This window comes from Hemitrygon akajei, chromosome 3 (genome assembly GCF_048418815.1).
Source record: "Hemitrygon akajei chromosome 3, sHemAka1.3, whole genome shotgun sequence".
NCBI lineage: Eukaryota > Metazoa > Chordata > Chondrichthyes > Myliobatiformes > Dasyatidae > Hemitrygon > Hemitrygon akajei.
Genome location: NC_133126.1, coordinates 102950322 through 102973258, shown reverse-complemented (window position 1 = coordinate 102973258; position 22937 = coordinate 102950322). Strand labels below are relative to the sequence as shown.

Here is a 22937-nt window from a genome sequence, read left to right as displayed (position 1 = left end):
CCACTGCCTCTTTTCAAATCCCACTTTAAAGGGGTTGCGACAACATCCTCCAACAATATTTCAGTAAGACTCTTTCTCAATCACCCAGACCCAGCCTTTTAATGCAAATAATTCCTCTTTCTTACCTTGTTTGCTCCTTCCGCTGGCCAATCAGTTGAATAAGTTCCTTGTCAAAGTATTCTTCTTCTTTACCATCATCCTTGCGGTTCTCTTCACCCTCCTGGGTCTCCACATTCTCTTTATGATGCTGGCTGGAGATGTGCTTGGCATAAGCCGACAGACCCACCACAGTCACTCTGCAAACTCGGCATTCATGCTTGCAGTCCCTATTGAAACAGGGAAATGGTGGAGTTTGTACTGTGCTGACAGGCATTTTAGAGGGGGCTCATGTTCAGCAGGGAAAGGAAGAGGGAAGTGCAGGTGTTCAGGGGGTGGTTACACCATCCCCGGTTCCTTTAACTTAACATTTATTGGCGAAGGCTGTGGCAGCCCATGTTTCTGCCACCTTCCCCTGCCCTGAGGTCAGTGCACTCACTCAACTGTGAACAGAGAAGTGAAAGCCACCTCAGACCCAAACACATGCTTCAGAGGCAATCACAACGGATAATGTTAAGTCAGGTGGTGTGTGGCAGCCCTGGCAACAACTTCCTTATTTAATCACATCTCCTGCTAATTCTGACAACAGGGAGTTGCCACCAATTGCAGGCCTGTAACAGCCAGCCCAGTTTAGCAGTGCTGATCGGAATCTCAAAAGGGTGGATCTTATGACAGCTGTCAGGATGTGCTCCATGAAACACTGCTTTATTTGGAGACACGACAGCTTTCATTTTCTCTTGCTGATCTTATACACTATAACATCAGTTGTTGCAGAGTTAACTTAACATCTGTTGCATCCCATGTGTTTCCCTCCATAAAGAGCTCACTTGTGTTGCCTTAAGTGGTTTACGGGGATACCATTCATGGGAATTCTACATGGAAAATAGCTGACAGCTCAGATTATATTAGCAAATCCAAACATTCCTCTCTCAACAAGAATAAGTTATATTTGATGAATCTACTGGAGTGCTTTGAGATGTAACTAACAGAATAGATTAGCAGGAACATGTTGCTTTTGGAGTTATCAAAAATCTGGCAGGCCCCACTAAATTCTGCAATGGGCACAAGCCATTCCTCTTCACGCTGGCTGACTGGTTCAGAGGTCCCAACTGAACCAAGAATCTGGATGAGGGGTTAGAGCTTAAAATATCCAAGTTGTTTAAAAAACACAAAACAAACACAGGAATTTGATAAACACGAGATATTCTGCAGATGCTGTAAATCCAAAGCAACACACACACAAAATGCTGGAGGAACTTAGCAGGTCAGGGAGCATCTATGGAAATGAATAAACAGAATTTCTCTCAATAAAAATAAATAATAGAACCTCCATGTCCACGTTCTAAAACTCAACCAATTGCTTTCGATACCCCTGCTATAGGAAAAAGGTTTCTTACCACCTACACTATCTATGCCTCTCATAATCTTGTATCCCTCAGTCAGATTTCACCCTCAATTGCACCTACTCAAAGGAAAACATACCCAAATTGCTCAGTGTCCCCCTGTAACTGAAAGACTCCATCCCAAGTCAAATCCTGAGGAATCTTCTCTGCAGTACAATCACATCCTTCTGATAGTGTGGTGACCAGAACTGTACACAGTGTTCCAACAGCAGCCAAACCAATAGTTTACAACTCTACACTCCTATAATTTTATCTCCCCTATCCCCAGTTCACCAATAAGTTGCCACCTTCAGGAATACCTGGATTTGCACACCGTGATCCCTCTGTTCCTCAATAATCTGCAGAACCCCATCTCTATTACTACTCTCAATATGCATCACCTTGCACCTACCAGTAAAACCATTCCTTTTGCCATTTCTTACACATTTTCTTAACCGAGCAGTTTCACCTCTTCAGCATCTAACCTGTAGCACCCGAGCTCCCAACACACTAGACCACTAAGATGAGGAATGACTGCTGTTCTATGCCCAGACTGGATACCAGGCTGTCCTTCTGCCTGCATACAGGCAGAGCTTTCCCCAATCAGAACCCTGGATGAATCATGAGATCCACAATCTGCAGAGGGCCACTTTGAAGGCATTCAAGTCTAGTGACCAAGAAAGTTACAAGAGGTAATTTTCCTGAAATACATCTCACGACTGAAGTGGAAATTCCAGACTAAACTTGAATCAACAAAGGGTGCCCGACAGTTCTGGCAGTGCTTGGATACTAAACCCTCTTATGAAGTAAAATCAAGAAACGTGGGCAACAACAGGGTTTCGCTTTCAGATGAGCTCTATGACTTCTATGCTCACTTGGACTATCAAAACTTGAAGGGACCAGCACAAACTCCCACAGCCTCTAATGATCCTGTGGTAAGCCCACAAAAAGCATCCGGCCCAAACATGGTACCTGGCCAAGTACTAAAGCCCTGTGCTAAACAACTGGCTAGAGTGGTCACTAAGATCTTTAACTGCTCACTTCAGCAGTCTGAGGTATCTATTTGCTTCAGGCAGGCTTCACATACACCAGTGCCTAAGAAAAAAGTGGTAACCTGCCTCCATGATCATCATCACGTAGCACTTGCATAGACAGTGAAGTATTCTGAGAGGCTGCTGATGAAACACATCAACCCATGCATGAGAAGTGACTTGGATCTGCTCCAATTTGGCTTCTTGTGCAACAGGTTCACAACAGATTCCACCTCACTCCCTGGTGGCTCTTCCCTCAACCCTGGAACTTCTGGACAGCAAAGATACATAAATCAGGATGCTCTTTATCGACTACAACTCAGCATTCAATACCATCATTCCCTCAAAATTAATCAATAAGCCCCAAGATCCTGGCCTCGGTACCTCCCCGTGCAACTGGATCCTCTAGTTCCTCACTTGCAGACCTCAGACATTTCGAATTGGCAACATCTCCATAATCTCCACCAGCACAGGAACACCACAGGGATGTGTGCTTATCCCCCTGCTCTACTCACCTTACACTTATGACTGTGTGGTTAAGCCATGTAGCAATGCCATGTTCAAGTTCAAGTTTGATGATGACACCACTGTAGTTGGCCAAATCAAAGCATATAGACAGGTGACTGAAAATCTGGCTGAGTGATGCCACAACTACTTACTCAATGTTAGCAAGGCCAAGAAGCTGGTTTTTGATTTCAGGAGGAGGAAACCAGAGGTCCACGAACCAGTCCTCATTAGAGGATCAGAGGAGGAGAGTTAGCATTCAACTCTGAATTAATCGCTATAATCATTTCAAAGAACTTCTCCTGGGCTCAGCACACAAGTCCAATTACGAAGTGCTTCTACTTCCTTAGCAGTTTGCTGAGATTCAGCATGACATGTAAAACTTTGACAAACTTCTATGGATCTGTGGTGGAAAATATATCATATAACCATATAACAATTACAGCACAGAAACAGGCCATCTCGGCCCTTCAAGTCCGTGCCGAACGCTTACTCTCACCTAGTCCCACTGTCCCGCACTCAGCCCATAACCCTCCATTCCTTTCCTGTCCATATACCGATCCAATTTTACTTTAAATGACAATACCGAACCTGCCTCTACCACTTCTACTGGAAGCTCGTTCCACATAGCTACCACTCTAAGTAAAGAAGTTCCCCCTCGTGTTACCCTTAAACTTTTGCCCCCTAACTCTCAAATCATGTCCTCTTGTTTGAATCTCCCCTACTCTCAACTCTATCTAACCCCTCATTATTTTAAATACCTCTATCAAGTCCCCCCTTAACCTTCTACGCTCCAAAGAATAAAGACATAACTTGTTCAGTCTTTCCCTGTAACTTAGGTGCTGAAACCCAGGTAACATTCTAGTAAATCTTCCCTGTACTCTATTTTGTTGACCTCTTTCCCGGTGACCAGAACTGTACACAATACTCCAAATTCGGCCTTACCAATGCCTTGTACAATTTTAACATTACATCCCAACTCCTATACTCAATGCTCTGATTTATAAAGGCCAACATACCAAAAGCTTTCTTCACCACCCTATCCACATGAGATTCCACCTTCAGGGAACAATGCACCATTATTCCTAGATCACTCTCTTCTACTGCATTCTTCAATGCCCTACCATTTATCATGTATACCCTATTTGGATTATTCCTACCAAAATGTAGCACCTCACACTTACCAGTATTAAACTCCATCTGCCAACGCTCAGCCCACTCTTCTAACTGGATTAAATCTCTCTGCAAACTTTGAAAACCTACTTCATTATCCACAACGCCACCTACCTTAGTATCATCTGCATACTTACTAATCCAATTTACCACCCCATCATCTAGATCATTAATGTATATGACAAACAACATTGGACCCAGTACAGATCCCTGAGGCACACCACTAGTCACCGGCCTCCAACCTGACAAACAGTTATCCACCACTAGTCTCTGGCATCTCCCATCCAGCCACAGTTGAATCCATTTTACTACTTCAATATTAATACCTAATGATTGAACCTTCCTAACTAACCTTCCGTGCGGAACCTTGTCAAAGGCATGAAGTCCATATAGACAACATCCACTGCTTTACCCTCGTCAACTTTCCTCGTAACCCTTTCAAAAAATTCGGTAAGATTTGTCAAACATGACCTTCCATGCACAAATCCAAGTTGACTGTTCCTAATCAGACCCTGTCTATCCAGGTTATATACCATCTCTAAGAATACTTTCCATTAATTTACCCACCAGTGACATCAAACTGACAGGCCTATAATTGCTAGGTTTATTCTTGGAACCCTTTATAAACAATGGAACCACATGAGCGATATGCCAATCCTCCGGCACCATCCCCTTTTCTAATGATATTTGAAATATTTCTGTCAGAGCCCCTGCTATTTCTACACTAACTTCCCTCAAGGTCCTATGGAATATCCTGTCAGGACCTGGAGATTTATCCACTTTTATATTCCTCAAAAGTGCCAGTACTTCCTCCTCTTTAATCATCATAGTTTCCATAACTTCCCTACTTGTTTCCCTTACCTTACAATTCAATAGCCTTCTCCTTAGTGAATACCAAAGAAAAAAAATTGTTCAAAATCTCCCCCATCTCTTCCGGCTCCACATATAGCTGTCCACTCTGATTCTCTGAGGGACCAATTTTATCCCTCACTATCCTTTCATTATTAATATAACTGTAGAAACCCTTTGGATTTACTTTCACCTTACTTGCCAAAGCAACCTCGCAAAGCAATCTTCTTTTAGCTTTACTAATTTCTTTCTTAAGATTCTTCTTACATTCTTTATATTCCTCGAGCACCTCATTTACTCCATGCTGCCTATATTTATTGTAGATATCTCTCTTTTTCTTAACCAAGTTTCCAATATCCCTTGAAAACCATGGCTCTCTCAAACTTTTAACTTTTCTTTTCAACCTAACAAGAACATAAAGATTCTGTACCCTTAAAATTTCACCTTTAAATGACCGCCATTTCTCTATTACATCCTTCCCATAAAACAAATTGTCCCAATCCACTCCTTCTAAATCCTTTTCGCATCTCCTCAAAGTTAGCCTTTCTCCAATCAAAAATCTCAACCCTGGGTCCAGTCCTATCCTCCTCCATAACTATATTGAAGCTATATCAGGCTGCATCACCCTGGTATGGAAACACCAATATCCTTGAATCGAAAATCCTACAGAAGTAGTGGATATAACCCAGTCCATCACGGGTAAAGCACTCCCCACAACTGAGCACGTCTACATGGAGTGCTGACACAGGAAAGCAGCATCTGTTATCAGGAACCACCCAACACCCCCCCACCCCCGATCCTGCTCTCTTCTGCTGCTGCTACCACAAAGGCGGCACAGGAGCCTCAGGACTCACACCACCAGGTTCAGGAACAATTATTACCCCTCAACATCAGGCTCCTGAACCAGAGGGGATAACTTCACTCAACTTCACTTGCCCATCACTGAAATGTTCCCACAACCCGTGGATTCACTTTCAAGGACTCTTCAATTCATGCTCTCTATATTTACAGACTGGCCTAATCTCAAAAAATAATGAGCCTGCCTACAGAGAAGAAGTCATCACCCTGACATCAAGAAAACAACCTCTCCCTCAATGTCGCAAAAACAAAGGAGCTGGTTGTGGACTACAGGAGGAATGGAGACAGGGTAACCCCTATTGGCATCAATGGATCTGGGGTTGAGAGGATGAACAGCTTTAAGTTCCTCGGCATACACATCACCAGGTCACATGGTCTGTACATACTGGCTGTGTGGTGAAAAAGGCACAGCAGTGCTTCTTTCACCTCAGACGGTTGAAGAATTATGGTATGGGCCCCCAAATTCTAAGAACTTTCTATAGGGGCACAAATTGAGAGCACCCTAACTGACTGCATCACTGCCTGGTATGGGAATTGTACTTCCCTCAATCGCAGGACACTGCAGAGTGTGGCACAGCCAGCCAGCACATCTGTAGATGTGAACTTCCCATTATTCAGGACATCTACAAAGACAGGTGTGCAGCAGCATAAAAGCCAGGACCAACAGGCTCCAAGACAGCTTCCTCCACCAGGCCATCAGACTGATTATTTCATGCTGCTACAATTATATTTGTTGACTGTCCTGTTGTACGTATTATTTATTACAAATTACTATAAATTGCACCTTGCACATTTAGGCAGAGACATAACACAAACATTTTTACTCCTCATGTTTATGAAGGATATAAGAAATAAAGTCAATTCAATTATTGCTTATTTATTTATTATTATTTATTTCTTTTTGTATTTGCACAGTTTGATGCCTTCAGCACACTAGTTAAATGTCCAAGCTGCTGCGGTCTTTTACTGATTCTATTGTGATCATTATTCTATTATGGATTTATTGAAAATTTCCGCAAGAAAATTAATCTCCAGATTGTATATGGTGATATACATGACCTTAGATAATAAATGTACTTCTTGAACTTTTAGCTTAAATGCTATCCTCTTCACTAACAACAGCACAATATTTAAGTCATCAAACAATTAATAACTATATCCCCTATACAAACATACAAACCCTTAATTTGCTGAATGTGTATCGCAGACAATAAGGGCCCCAGCACCTATCTCAGTGATACACAACTGATCAGGGGCATCTAATCACAAAAGCAACTCTCCACCATTGCTCAGACACCATAATCCAAATCAACTTTGGATCCAATTTGCCAACTTTCTCTGGGATCTTAAGGGTTCTTCCCACATTCATCCAAGGAGTGTGGGCTTTGCAGACTAATTGCTCATTGAATAACAGGTAGTATGAAGCTATTACAGCTGAGGGCGTTGGAGTTCAGAGTTCAATTCTGTTGTCCTCTGCAAGCAAGTTTGTATGATCCTTCCCATGTACATGTGGGTTTCCTCCAAGTGCTCCAGTTTCCTCCTGCAGTCCAAAGACGTACCAATAAGTAGGTCATTGCAAAATGCTGGGTGGTGTGCCTCGAAAGGCCAAAAGGGCCTGTTCTGCACCATATCTTAAATTTTTTAAAAAGAAATACTAATTGCTCTTGAGAAGGCTGCCATCTTGAACCACTGCTGTCTTTGAAGTGTGGGTATACTCACAACACTGTTAAAGAGGGAGTTTCACAATTGACTCAGTGATGGTGAAGGAACCTTTGGAACTTGTGTCCCAATTGGGAACAAGTCAAGGGTAGCAAACAGTTGGCTGGAGGAACTGAGCGGATCAGCAGAATCTGTAATGTTGGGTGGAGGAACTGTTCACAAAATCCTGTATCAGGACAAATTTACAGGGACTTCATCTTTACTCAAGTCCAAGTAGGATCATAATCAGGATGGTAAAATAGGCCAAAGTTAGACGTCACCCAGTTGCAAAAGATACCTCAGGAAGCAGCCAAATGAGGTTTTCCAGACAGTTCTCAAAGGATGGATCAGAGCAATCAAACAACACAGACAAACTGCAGGAGGAACTCAGTAGGCCAGGCAGCATCTATGGAAAAGAGTAAACAGTTGGTGTTTCGGGCCAAGACCCTTCATCAGAAAAGGGAAAAAAGACGAGAAGTTAGAGCAAGAATGTGGGTGGGGGAGGAGAGGAGGAAGTGCAGGGTGGTAGATGACAGGTGAAACTGGAAGAGGGGAAGGGGTGATGTAAAGAGCTGGGAAACAATCAGATGAAAGAGATAAAGGGTTGAAAAAGGGGGAATCTGATAAGAGAGGATACATGGAAGAGAGGGAAGGGGAAGACCACCAGCAGGGAGGTGATGGGCAAGTATGAAGATAAGGTGAGAGAGGGAATGGGAATGGGAATGGGCATGGGGGGGGGGGGGGGGGGGCAATTACCGGAAGGTTGAGAAATCAAAACTGATGTTCATGCCGTCAGGTTGGAGGCTGCCAGACAGAATATAAGGTGTTCCTCCTCCAACCTGAGTGTGGCCTCATTGTGACAGTAGAGGAGGCCACAGTTTGACATATGGGAATGGGAAGTAGAATTGAAGCCGGTGGCCACTGGGAGACCCCACTTATACTGGTAGAATCTGCTCAGCAAAGTGGTCTTTTAATCTCCATAGGGTCTCACTGAAATACAGAAGGTCATACTAGGAGTACCAGATACAGTAGATAACCCCAGACTCACAGGTGAAGTGTCACCTCAGCTGAAAGGACTGTTTGGGGCCCTGAACAGTAGTGAGGGAGGTGGTGTTGGGGCAGGTGTAGCACTTGTTCCACTTGCAAGGGCAAGTGCCAGGAGGGAGATCAGTGGGGAGGGACAAATATACAATGAAGTTGAGTAGAGAGTGCTCCATGCAGAAAGCAGAAAGTAGAAAAAGATGTGCTTGGTGGTGGGATCCTGTTGGAGGTGCCAGAAGCTATGGAGAATTATGTGCTGGACACAGAGGCTACTGGGGTGGTAGGTAAAGACAAGAGGAACCCTATCCCTGGTCGGGTAGCAGGAAGATGGGGTGAAGGCAGATGTGTATGAAAAGGTGAAGGCAGCGTTGATGTTGGAGGAAGGAAAGCCCCTTTTTTAGAGGACATCATGTTATTTCTGGAATGAAAAGCCTCATCTTAAGAGCAGATGTGATGAAGACGGAGTAATTGAGAGGAGGGGATGGTAATTTCAAAGGCAGATCGTGCCTTACAAGCCTGATTGAATGTGACTAAACACATTGATGAAGGCAGAGCCGTAGATGTAGTGTATTTGGATTTCAGCAAGGCATTTGATAAGGTACCCCATGCAAGGCTTATTGAGAAAGTAAGGAGGCATGGGATCCAAGGGGACATTACTTTGTGGATCCAGAACTGGCTTGCCCATAAATGGCAAGAGTGGTTGCAGATGGGTCATATTCTGCATGGAGGTCAGTGACCAGAGGTGTGACCAGTGGTGTGCCTCAGGGATCTGTTCTGGGACCCCTTCTCTTTGTGATTTTTATAAATAACCTGGATGAGGAAGTGGAGGGATGGGTTAGTAAATTTGCTGATGACACAAAGGTTGGGGGGTGTTGTGGATAGTGTGGAGGGCTGTCGTGGATAGTGTGGAGGGCTGTCAGACATTACAGCGGGACATTGATAGGATGCAAAACTGGGCTGAAAACTGACAGATGAGGTTCAACCCAGATAAGTGTGAGGTGGTTCATTTTGGTAGGGCAAATATGATGGCTGAATATAGCATTAATGGTAAGACTCTTGGCAGTGTGGAGAATCAGAGGGATCTCGGGGTCCGAGTCCATAGGACACTCAAAGCTACTAAGCAGGTTGACTCTGTGGTTAAGAAGGCATACCGTACATTGGCCTTCATCAACCATGGGATTGAGTTTAAGAGCCAAAAGGTAATGTTGGAGCTACATAGGACCCTGGTCAGAGCCCTCTTGGAGTACTGTGCTCAATTCTGGTCGCCTCACTACAGTAAGGATGTGGAAACCGTAGAGGGGGTGCAGAGGAAATTTACAAGGATGTTGCCTGGATTGGGGAACATGTCTTATGAGGATAGGTTGAGTGAACGGAGGATGAGAGGTGACCTGATAGAGGTATATAAGATGATGAGAGGCATTGGTCGTGTGGATAGTCAGAGGCTTTTTCCCAGGGCTGAAATGGCTAACACGAGAGGGCATAGTTTTAAGGTGTTTGGAAGTAGGTACAGAGGAAATATCAGGGGTAAGTGTTTTGTTTTGTTTGGTGTTTTTTTTTTTTACACACAGAAAGTGGTGAGTGTGTAGAATGGGAAGTGGTGGTGGAGGCGAAAACGATATGGTCTTTTAAGAGACTCCTGGATAGGTACATGGAGCTTAGAAAAATAGAGGGCTATGGGTAAAGCCTAGGTAGCTCCAGGGTAAGGACATGTTCAACATAGCTTTGTGGGCCAAAGGGCTGTATTGTGCTGTAGGTTTTCTATGTTTTACAAGTGACAGGGTGGAAAGAGGTATAGTCCAGGTAGCTATGAGAATACAACCTGTCTCCAGAGACAGAGACAGAGAGATCGAGAAAGGAGAGGCAGGTGTCGAAAATGGACTAGGTAAATTTGAGGGCAGGGTGGAAGGGCAAAGTAGATGAAGTGGCCGAGCTCATCATGGATACAGAAAGCAGCACCAATACAGTCATTGATGTAGTGTAGGAAAAGTTGGGGAGCGATACCAATGTAGGCTTGGAACACAGACTGTTCCACGTAGCAAACAAAAAGGCACGCAATTGCCCATGGCTACACCTGAGGTTGGAGGAAGTGGGAGGAGTCAAAGGAGAAATTATTGTTTACTCTTTTCCATGCATGCTGCCTGGCCTACTGAGTTCCTCTAGCATTTAGTGTGTGTTGCTTGGATTTCCAGCATCAGCAGATTTTCTTGAGGTAAACAAACAATCTAGTTATTTATGTTGATAAGCAGAGGCACAGAATACAACAGCAAAATGGTTGTAACAAAGCTTCATGGATCATGAGTTTGACCTCTGCTAAGACAATGGACCATTCTAGGCATCGGTAAGATGCCAAGGCCTTAGGAAAGGGCCAGTGCTAACTACAAGGAAGCTGTCAGTAAGAGGAAAAATGGAAATATAAAAATTATAACAAAAATATACTAACTGAAACTTTCAAATGAAAGGCTTCCATGGAGTAGACAGAAGAAAACTATTCCCACTGGTAAATGAGTGAATTAGCTGAGGACATGGATTTAAAATCAGTGTAAAGGGATATAGAATGGGGGTATAGAACCAGCACAGGCAGAGGGCCAAATGACCTCTTTCTATAAGTTTCCGTCATTAATCTGTGCTTACAGACAGAAATCCTCTGCTCAAGACATTTAGTTTTCCCACACACAGTGTATTACAGAAGCAACAGTCTGCAACATTAAGTATTTACCTTCCTTTGAGATTCTCAAGTTCCCTGTGGTGCAGCATACTCCTCATGTGTTCACCCATCTCCTACAATAAACACACAAGGGAAATTGTTACTGTCAAGTCAAACTTGAGTTTCCAGAAAGTATTGGGACCTAGAGGCAAAAGAAAATAAAACTTAAAAGTAAGAGCAAGAATTTACTGATAGACCGGATGGAACCTATTGCCTGAGTGCTGCTTCTGCCCAGAACATTTGTGCGGACCGTCTCACAGCGTCTCAGCGGCAGTCCGGGAGCAGAGTTGGAATTCGCGGTAACATGCCGAACTTTAAATAACCTGAGTCTGTTTCATGGAAAAGAGCACTGCTGTCACTGTGTTTGGGTTAACTCCGTTACGGGGATCATCATGCACAGGCACTTCTCAGAAACGGCGTGAGGTTTAAGAAGAGCTTGTGAACCTTCCAGAGTTTGCCCGGTTTGAAGCCGTAACGGTCCATTAGAGAAACTGAGGCACAGGTCCGAATTTGTCTACAAAGTCCGAGAGGCAACCAGTTTTTCCACCTTAACCTTATGACTTATGACTGATTACTTATGACTATTTATGACTTATGACTACTGACTAATAGAACTAACAGAACTATCAAACTGCCGCACTTGTGAAAAATAAAAGGAAAAAAAGGAAAGGTTGTTTGGTCATTGAGTGGAATCCGGTTAAAAACCTTTGGGTAGGCACATTCAATCTCTTTCAAGTGGGGAGGCTGCACATGTTCAAAAAACAAGAACTCTGACTTGACAGTGAAAAACTGGCTGACAGTGAAAAAACTGTTTGACTGGGAAACCGGAGGACCAGGAAACAGAAATCTGGGAGCTTTGAGCTGGAACAGCAGGAGCAATAACCTGGAATCCTGAAGGAGGAAAAAAATCAAGTTAAGATTAAACAGCATCAAAGCATCATTAAAAAGTTGTACTTACCCTTTCACCTGTGAACAGCCTGCAGAAGGAATCAAACATGGCTGATCAAGCTATTGGAAAATCAGCTGAGCAACTCAAGCTAGTGCGAAGGACAGCAAAAAGATTATTTTTTCGTCTGGCCAACAGTATTACCAGGACCTATGAAGACATGTCTGAAGAGGATCTCAGAGTCAGTTTCAATAAACTCACAATAGAAGCCGAGAAAGTCGTGGAAGCCAATGATGATGTGGAGGCCAGACTCATTGCGGAACGGGAGGCAGAGCTGAACACAGAGGAGGTAGCTGTGTTAACTGAACAGCAAAAAGCCAACCTGGCAAAGATGGCAAATGAGTGTGAGTTGAAACTAAAGGAGGTCAGAAGCCTAATCCAGAAGACTCTTTGGACCAACTTTGGAAATGTTGAATTGTTCACAGCACTACAAGCAGCAGAGGATGAATGTGAAAACGTCGCTGCTGTACAACCCGCTGGCAACCAGGAAGCATATGACTTCAGGCTTAACGACCTGCAAGGACTGGTAAAGACAGCAAAGGAGGTGCCTGGTCGGTGGAAATGATGGATCCCGCCAGGGGTTCAGCAGGACCTTCAGAGTCACCTAAAGGAACTTGAACTCCACTTCCCCAAGTTGGTTTCCAAGAAGGCCCACTTCATACAGGCAAGGAGAAAGGAGGATGCTGAAAGACTAACACTGACAGCATTGGGCTTTTCCTCCAATTTTCCCACGCCAGCCATCAGATTGAAACCGATGGCCCTTCCCAAGTTTACTGGCAGCAAACGTGATTTTCATAGGTGGAGAAAGGACTGGGAAGCACTCCAGAGGCAGGGAGAGCCGACCGGTTCAAGAGAGGTGAAAAAGGTTCAACTACTGGACAGTCTTGATGACAAAATCAGAAGAGACCTTCGCCTCACTACTTATAACACTGCAGATGACATCTTCCGTGTTCCAGAAAACTGCTATGGAAATCGAACGTGCATTGCTATTGAAACAGTGGAAGAGTTACAGAAAACGCCAGCTGACAGAAATCATCAGCCACAGAAAATAATGGAATTAATTCAAACTGTGGAGAAGGCACTTCAAGACTTGAGTGACCTTGGAGACACAGGTGCTATCAAAAAATCCACTGGTGACAGGATCAAAAGTAAACTTCCAGAAACTCACAAAAAGGAATGGCTGGTCTAAGTCGCTGACAGGAGAAATGCTGTGGCACCAGATAATCGGTTTGACAGTCTCTTGGAATTCCTCAAAGAGCAAGAGAGCATATATGAGCTCGAGCAACTGAGGGATGAAGAGCCAAGTAGAAGAGAAACCAGGGCTGAGCCAAGACATGCCAGAACCAAGTCTACTAAGTCAGGCAGGGTGTGTAATCTGCGGTGATGGAAAGCACAAAAGGAAGCTCTACTTTTGCAAACGGTTTTGAGCGCTAAAGCTACCAGAGAAAAAGGCTGCAGTAAGAAAGCTGGGGGCATGCAAGAGGTGTCTCGAGGTTCATGATGACAGTTCATACTGCAAACCCGCCTATCTGTGTAAAAACCAAGACTGCAGGGATGAGCATACTCCCCAGCATCATTACTATCTGTGCCCCAATGCTGAAATAAAGAACAGCAGCGCAGGTCAGGAAAAGAGCAGATTCAGTCCAGAGGAAGATAAAGGCAAGAAGAAATACACAGAGGATCAAGAGGAGTTCTTCAGCAAGCTTTCACCAGAATTGGTCAAACAACATCACAATGTATTTTCCAACACTGCATCCAAAGCCTTCAGCATTGTGAAAGATAAACCAGGCCTTCTGGTGGAAAGTGGATTGCAAGAGCTGCCAGTGATTATGATGCTTCTTGAGGTCACAGCTAATGCTGGACAAAAAAATCGGGATGTTAATTGACTTGGCTTCAGACACCAATTATATGACCCACAAGGCTGCAAGCAGACTGAACCTCAGAAGTGAGGAAATCACTCTCGTCGTCCATGGAGTTGGGGGGGGGGGGGGGGCGGGGGATGAAGGTTCAGGTGGAGACAAAACGGAACCTTCAAAAAATCAGAGTAAACACTCCCAAGGGCGCTCTCAAATCACACCAATTGGTTTGTTATGGACTAGACAGCATTGACAAATGTCCACAAATATGTGACACTAAAGCAACTGCAGAAATTTGTCCCAGACAAATTTGTCCCGCTTGATGAAATCGTGAGACCCAGAGAAATAGATTTACTCATAAGCCATAGAGAAGGTCAGCTAGCACCTCAGAGTATCAGAGCTGTTCAAGACCTCATGCTGTGGGACGAACTTCTGGGAAAGACGGTCGGAGGAGCGCATCCTGATCTCTTCTCAAAGAGTTGTCTGTGTCGGCCCACATGTCCAAGACACATTTTGCAAGGTCAATGAGAGCGGCTGCTGTAAAGTACGAGGAGCTCACCAGCAGAGTCCCAGAGCAACTTCCACCAAACAGACAGGATACCATCAAGCTCCAGGAGTCAAGTATTTCAACCACCAACCAGGACATCCTAGAGTGGTGGAAGTGGGATAGTATTGGCACAACATGTGAGGGGGTTGCCACTGCGGAAATTGCCAGCCGGGCGGCAAAGGAATGACTCTTGCTGAAGAGAGTGAACTTGAAGTTGTAAGAAGAGGCTTCACCTATGTCACAGGTGACCGCCAAATTGGCACGCCAGATATCCTTGGTGAGAAGATCCAGCTTCCTTGCCAAACAATAAGAGGACAGTAGAGGCTATATTTCTCAGGATGGAAAAGCAACTAGCCAAAGAACCCAAATGGAAAGCTGCCTACGCTGCTCAAGTGCATGATATGGTCGATTGAAGAGCTGCAATGAAATTGTCCAAAGACACGATCATCAACTGGAACGGGCCAGTCTGGTACAGGAGTCACCTTATTGTTCCGAACCCGCACTCTGTCATGACCCCAGTGAGACTCGTGTGGAACAGCAGCCAAAAGTTCAGAAGCGTGAGCTTGAATGACCTGCCAAAGAAAGGTCCAGATGTCCTCAACCAGATACACACTGTCCTACTGATTCAGGGGTGGAGTGTACGCTGCTCTGGGTGACATAAAAAAGATGTACAATTCGGTTTGTTTGGAAGACCAAGAAGTGCACCTGCATAGATTCCTCTGACGAGACTCCAGGAGCTGGGGGAATATGCAATCACAAGAGTGAACATCAGAGATAAACTAGCAGGGTGCATTGCGCAGCTAGCAATGCGCGAAACTGCTAACCTCCCTCCTTTCACCCACCTCAAAGAGGAGCAGCAGGTGCTGCAACACAAAAGCTACATTGATGACATTCTCACATCCCACAACAACCTTAACCAGTTGAAATCCATCACAGCAAATGTGGAAGGCCGGAGGTTTTGAGCTCAAGCCTTGGGTCTTTTCTGGGCAAAGTGGGAGGAAAGAGTGCAATGACAAGCTGGAGAAGTCCAAGGCAGGAACCATGGTCTTGCCAAACCAAATGCATGATGATGACAACAAGGCACTTGGACTAGGCTACATAGTAGAAGAGGACAAGCTCCATGTCATGGTTACAATCAATTTCTCGAAGAAAAATTAGAAAATGAGACTTGGCTAAGACCTTCTACAAGAGCAAATCAGAGACCAGACGCCAAACCCCCTGACACGAAGAGAACTGCTCAGCCAAGTATCAGGGCTGTATGACCCAGCTGGCCTGGTAACTCCTGCTAAGCAGAAGGGAGCTATTCTGGTAGGAAGGGCGTTCCAAGAGGCAAAGGGTGAAAGGTGTCCAGTCAAAGACACATGGGACATAGCACTCTCAGATGGCCTCAGGGAGGATGCAATTAAGCTCTTTGAGGAGTACGTTCAACTTCGCAAGGTAAAGTTCACCAGGGCACTGACTCCCCGAAGCTTCACTGAGGAACTCTGGGCAATCACGTTCTCTGATGGAAGCGAGCACGCTGATGGAGCAGTGATGTACCTAAGGAGGAACTTGGACCAGGGCTCAATTGTCGGGCTGGTGGAGTCTAAAGCCAAATTAACTCCCTTGGATCACAAAAGTGATGTTGTCAAAGAAGAGATGTGTGGAGCAGTGTTTGCCTCACGCCTGAAAAAGTACTTTGAACAGCATAGCCAAATCCAAGTTGGGAGGTGGTACCATTTTGTTGATAGCCAAACAGTCCTTGGTGCAATACAGCATGAAAGCTATGGCTATCAAACATTCTTTGCAAATAGGATAGGAGAGATTCAAAACAGCACAAGGATCCAGGACTGGCGGTGGATTCCTGGTCCGCAAAATATTGCTGATGTAATCACCAGAGGAGCCAGCCCTTAAGACCTGGATGAAGACTCAGAGTGGCAAAATGGGCCAAAGTTTTTGAGTTTGCCAGTGAATGAGTGGTCGATGAAATCAGCCAAAGAACCAGGGAAGGCATCAACAAGCTGCAAAATAAGACATTTATTGCTGCTTTGACAAGGGCCAAGGCAAAGAAACAAGAACCAGCACAAAAACAGTACCAGGTCAAAACAGAACAACGGAGACTGCCTGCAGCAACAGCCATCCGAAGTCTTGTGGACATCAAGCAGTTCAGTGTTCTAACTCAACTAGTCAAAACAATTGCATGGGTCTGGAGAGCAGCAAAAAAGTTCATTGGACAAAATCAAGCCCTGGACAGTCCAAAGTAGGAGGCAGTTTCTTTGGCAGGACTCATCTCAGTAAGGGAACGAGAAGATGCTCGAAGAGACATTTTTCTAGCAGCACAAGAGGGACGTCAATATCAGGATCTTCCCAAGCTACAGTGTTCCAGTGACAAAAGCTCTGAAAGTAACAACAAGGCATCCAATCTCTGATGGGAAAAAAGACAGGATCCAAGCCATCATCCTTCACAGGGATGTCAGGCGGCTGGTTGTCTTACTACCTGCTGAGGAACAGATGGAAAGTCAAGTCAACAATATATCATAAGAACACCGAACTGGGACCTCCAAGTTTGCATTTGAAGCTGGCGATCTCCCCAGTGTTTCCATGGGAAGATCAAGTGGGAGGTGTCAAGTCAAACTTGAGTTTCTAGCAAGTATTGGGATCTAGAGGCAAAAGAAAATAAAATTTAAAAATAAGAGCAATAACTTACTGATAGACCCAATGGAACCTACTGCTGCTTCTGCCCCGGAATATTTGGGCGGACCCCGCAGCGTCACAGCAGCAGCATCACAGCGGCAGTTCGGGGAGCAGCGTTGGAATCCGCAGTAAGATGCCAAACTTTAAATACCTTGAGACTGTTTCATGGAAAAGAGCACTGCCGTCACCGCGTTTGGGTTAACTCCGTTATGGGGATCATCGCGCGCAGGCACTTCTCAGAAACGGTGCGAGGCTTAAGAAGAGCTCGCGAACCTTCAAGAGAGTTCGCCCGGTTTGCTTCTTTCTAATTATGGACAGAATCGTTTTTGGAAGAAGAGATGTTTATGGACAGGATAGGAAGAAAAATCTGACTCCAAATGATTTTGACATTGACTCCTGGTCAATGATGAGTTAACATCTCAACCGGGAATCACTACATTTAGCTCAACTACGGCAAGTAAAAAAAAAATCCAGTAACCATTTCTGGAATAGTGTAGTTCTGATCACCCATGAAATACACAAACTCTCCAGAAACTCACATAAAAGCAACCCACAGCACTGGGAAAGCACCTTGAAAAACCACGGCTGCTGAAGGATACAGTTCACCACTCTGTTATCAAGGCCAGTTAGCAATTGTAAACACTAGCCTTTCCAGCAACATTCAGACCTCGGAAATGAGCCAGGTTATTATTCAGCTGGCACGCAAATTCTATACTGAGAGATAAAGAATGGAAACTCACCAATACTAGGTCCAGCAATTCTACACTCAGAGATAAAGAACAGAACCTCACCAATGCTAGGTCTAGCAATTTGGGAAAGGATTGACAGCAGAAACCGCAAGATTGGAGTTCTCAGGCTCAGGGAATAATCCACCTTCCTGATACCATCTGATCAAACAGGTTACACTTTCAGATGTCATAATTTCAAACTGTTGAAGTGCATGTTAGAAAGTTCACAATCTGCTTTAAGACAATCCAATTGAAAGGAGTGGTTTCTGGCTGAAGGCTGAGGATTTCCAAATTTAAAGCTTGATACCACATCAGAAGGTGACTGAACCCATCTAAACACAACCCTATCTTAATAATTGTTAGTGTTTCCTGAGGTATGGTAAGGATTAGGGCCAGTATCTGGGATCAGGGCCTTAGATGGATTAGTCTGAGAGAAAGATTTTATTTCAATTTTAGGGTAAGTTTGTTGTTTAGTAATTTAGGCTAGATCCTTGTTGCAATTATTTTGATGTCATTTGTCTCCTACACTTCACTGCATAATAATCCCCTAACATAGCCTGAGAGGCCCAAGTACCTCTATTTTCTTCACATAACACACAAACGACAGCTTTGTGGCCATTATGTAAATCACCTCCAATGCCTAAATATGTTGGGAGTCTAACTAGTCCATGTTGTGGTTTGATGACATCATCTAACTTGAATCTAGTGCTTCAGCTTTGTAGTAAAGCACTCCAGCGTTGGTTATGCATATTGAGTTGAGTCATCTCCTTATTTATTGAAAACACAACACATTTTTTCCTTTAGTATGCTATCCTTCATATTTGATAAGCATTAAACTCCATTTGCCACTGTCCCATTCACTTGGGTACTCAGAGACTTCTGTGCTGCATCTTCATTCCATGCATCTCCAAGTCATGCACATTTCACAAATGTGAAAATACAAACTTGCACCACCAAACTGTACAAAAGTCAGAATCACTTTTCACACTTGCAAGCATATCCCTCCCACCACAAAAAGACACCCAATTTGGCTGGACTTCTTTCTCAATCACTATGAATAATTAAATTAGGGCTCTGGGGATGGGGAGTACTGCAGAACAGAGGGACCTAGGACTAAGTACAGGGTTCCCTAAAAGTGACATCACAAATAGACAGGACAGTGAAGAAAGCTTTTGGTACCATACCCTTCATCAGAAAAGACAGGGTATGTTATGCTGCAGTTGTACAGGATGTTGGTTAGGCCACTCTTGGAATATTGCATTCAGTTTTGCTCATCCTACTATTAAGTAAACATGCAATTAAGCTGGAAGATTTGCAAGAATGTTGCTGTGAACATCCTGGAACCTTACTAGAGCAGAGGAAAATGAAGGGCGGCCTTATAGATGTGCATAAATCATGAGGGTCATAAATAGGGTGATTGTGCACAGTCTTGTCCCAGGTGCAGGAATCAAGAACTCTTGGAAATCGGCTTAAGGTGAGAGGGGAGATAAATAGAAACCTGAAGGGCAACGTTTTCATCCAGAGCATGGTCATGGAATGAGCTGCCAGAGAAAGTGGGTGAGGCAGGTACATTAATATTTAAAAGTCTCTGAATACATGGATAGGAACAATTCAGGGATATGGGCTAAAAGCAGGCATATGGGACCAACTCAAATGGAAATCACGGCCAGCATGGACCTGTTGGGCCTTAGGGCCTGCTTCTGTGACTTTTAATCACCAGATGTAACTTTTTTATCCACAGAAAAAATGTCCCAGGGCTGGATGGAAACAATAATAGATCTTTAGAAAGAGAGTTGTGAAGAGACTGTTTGAAAATTACCCTTTTGGAACTGTAAATGATGTTACACAAAATACATTTTCTCTCTCTTCCCATGATGGAGGACCGAACAGCTGTTCGTCAACACCTAGGAATAAAAAACAAACTGTGAAGTTGCAGGTTATGAGCCTTGCAAGAACAATGTAACCTGCACCAATTCAATTCGTTTTTAAAAACAGGATCCGCCAAAATTTCCATTCATATGCCCTAATAAAGTTGCTATATATTAAATGATTTACAGAGAAAAACATAAAAACAAACCTCTAGAACACAGTAAGAGATCTGCAAATTAATAATCCTCTACAAATGCTGTTCTCACTTCCTTTTCCCTTGAGAAATTATACTTACTGGCATCCTCTGTCAATTCTCTGATCATTTTCAACATCCTCTCAAAACTGAGCATCAATTTCAAATCCAACAAAACTTTCTGGAGAAAATCAAATCCAGAATCAGGTTTGATATCACTGGCATACATCATGAAATTTGTGGCTGTGCAGCAGCAGTACACTGTAATGCACAATTTAAAAAAAAACTATAAACGGCAATTTAACAAATAAATTAGCATAAAAAAGAGCAAAAATAAATGTGCGTGGTTTCACTATCCATTTAGAAATATGATAGCAGACAGGAAGAGCTGGTCCTAAAATGTTGAGTGTGTGCCTTCAGTCTCCTGCACCTTCTCATTGGAGTTGAGAGCATGTTCTAGGTGATGGATACCAACTTTCTGACCATAAGACCATAAGACAAAAGAGCAGAAGCTGGCCATCGAGTCTGCTCTGCCATTTTATCATGACCTGATCCATTCTCCCATTTAGTCCCACTGCCCCGCCTTCTCACCATAACCTTTGATGCCCTGGCTACTCAAATACCTATCAATCTCTGCCTTAAATACACCCAATGACTTGACCTCCACTGCCGCCCCTGGCAATAAATTCCACAGATTCAGCACCCTCTGGCTAAAAAACATTTTTTCACATCTCTGTTCAGAATGGGCACCCTTCAATCCTCAAGTCATGCCCTCCCATACTAGATCCCCCACCATGGGAAACATCTTTGCCACATCCACTTTAAACATGCCTTTCAACATTCAAAATGTTTCTATGAGGTCCCCCCTCATTCTTCTAAACTCCAAGGAGTACAGTCCAAGAGTGGTCAAACGTTCCTCATATGTTAACCCTCTCATTCCCGGAATCATTCTAGTGAATCTTCTCTGAACCCTCTCCAACATCAGCACATCCTTTCTCAAATAAGGAGCCCAAAACTGCACACAGTACTCCGTGAGGTCTTACCAGTGCCTTATAGAGCCTCAACATCACATCCCTGCTCCTATACTCTATTCCTCTAGAAATGAATGCCAACATTGCATTTGCCTTCTTCACCACCGACTCAACCTGGAGGTTAACCTCAAGGGTATCCTGCACAAGGACTCCCAAATCCCGTTGCATCTCAGAACTTTGAATTCTCTCCCCATTTAAATAATAGTCTGCCCATTTATTTCTTCCACCAAAGTGCATGACCATACACTTTCCAACATTGTATTTCATTTGCCACTTCTTTGCCCATTCCCCCAATCTATCCAAGTCTCTCTGCAGACTCTCTGTTTCCTCAGCAATACCAGCCCCTCCACCCATCTTTGTATCATCAGCAAACTTAGCCACAAAGCCATCTATTCCATAATCCAAATTGTTGATATATGACGTAAAAAGAAGCAGTTCCCAACACGGACCCCTGTGGAACACCACTGGTAACTGGCAGCCAACCAGAATGGGATCCCTTTATTCCCACTCTCTGTTTCCTGCCGATCAGCCAACGCTCTATCCACATATGTAACCTTCCCATAATTCCATGGGCTCTTATCTTGTTTAGCAGCCTCATGTGCGGCACCTTGTCAAAGGCCTCCTGAAAATCCAAATACACAACATCCACTGCATCTCCCTTGTCTAGCCTACTTGTAATTTACTCAAAAAATTGCAATAGGTTTGTCAGGCAGGATTTTCCTTTAAGGAAACCATGCTGAGTTCTGCCTATCTTGTCATATGCCTCCAGGTACTCCGCAACCTCATCCTTGACAATCGACTCCAACAACTTCCCAACCACTGATGTCAAGCTAACAGGTCTATAATTTCCTTTTTGCTTCCTTGCCCCCTTCTTAAATAGCAGAGTGACATTTGCAATCTTCCAGTCCTCCAGACCCAGGCCAGAATCTATCAACATTTGAAAGATCATTGCTAATGCCTCAGTAATCTCCACAGCTACTTCCTTCAGAACACAACGGTGCATGGCATCTGGTCCGGGAGATTTATCTACCCTTAGACTATTCAGCTTCCTGAGTACTTTCTCTGTCATAATTGTGACTGCGCACACTTCTCTTCCTTGGCACCCTAAATGTCCGGTATACAGCTGATGTCTTCCTCAGTGAAGACTGATGCAAAATACTCGTTCAGTTCCTCCGCCATCTCCTTATCTCCCATTACAATTTCTCCAGCATCATTTTCTATCGGTCCTATATCTACTCTCACCTGTCTTTTACTCTTTATATACTTGAAAAAGCTTTTAGTATCCTCTTTGATATTATTTGCTAGCTTCCTTTCATTGTTCATCTTTTCCCACTTAATGACCTTCTTACTTTCCTTTTGTAAGCTTTTAAAAACTTCCCAATCCTCTGTCTTCCCACTAATTTTTGCTTCCTTGTATGCCCTCTCCTTTGCTTTTAGTTTGGCTTTGACTTCTCTTGTCAGCCATGGTTGCATCCTTTTTCCATTCGAAAATTTCTTCTTTTTTGGAATATATCTGTCTTGCACCTTCCTCACTTCTCGCATAAACTCCAGCCACTGCTGCTCTGCCGTCCTTCCCGCTAGTGTCCCTTTCCAGTCAACTTTGGCCAGTTCCTCTCATGTCACTGTAATTTCATTTACTCCACTGAAATACTGACACATCAGATTTCGGCTTCTCTTTCTCAAATTTCACAGTGAACTCAATCATGTTATGATCACTGCCTCCTAAGGGTTCCTTCACCTCAATCTCTCTAATCATCT

The 22937-nt window shown here is 43.9% G+C and overlaps 1 protein-coding gene across 4 annotated transcripts in view; it reads right to left on the bottom strand.

Moving 5' to 3' along the window:
- The window catches only part of znf106a (zinc finger protein 106a), a 131072-nt gene that overhangs the window by 69999 nt on the left and 38136 nt on the right, over positions 1-22937 (bottom strand). For 3 of the 4 annotated variants that reach the window (XM_073040526.1, XM_073040528.1, XM_073040527.1), the window contains 3 exons: positions 19906-19990; positions 11349-11410; positions 126-326 (listed from right to left, as the gene is read on the bottom strand). In XM_073040526.1, the coding sequence (XP_072896627.1) occupies positions 126-326; positions 11349-11410; positions 19906-19959 (317 nt within the window). In that variant the 5' untranslated portion in view covers positions 19960-19990. The remainder of the gene's footprint in view (positions 1-125; positions 327-11348; positions 11411-19905; positions 19991-22937) is intronic. The other variant, XM_073040529.1, reaches the window with a different exon arrangement.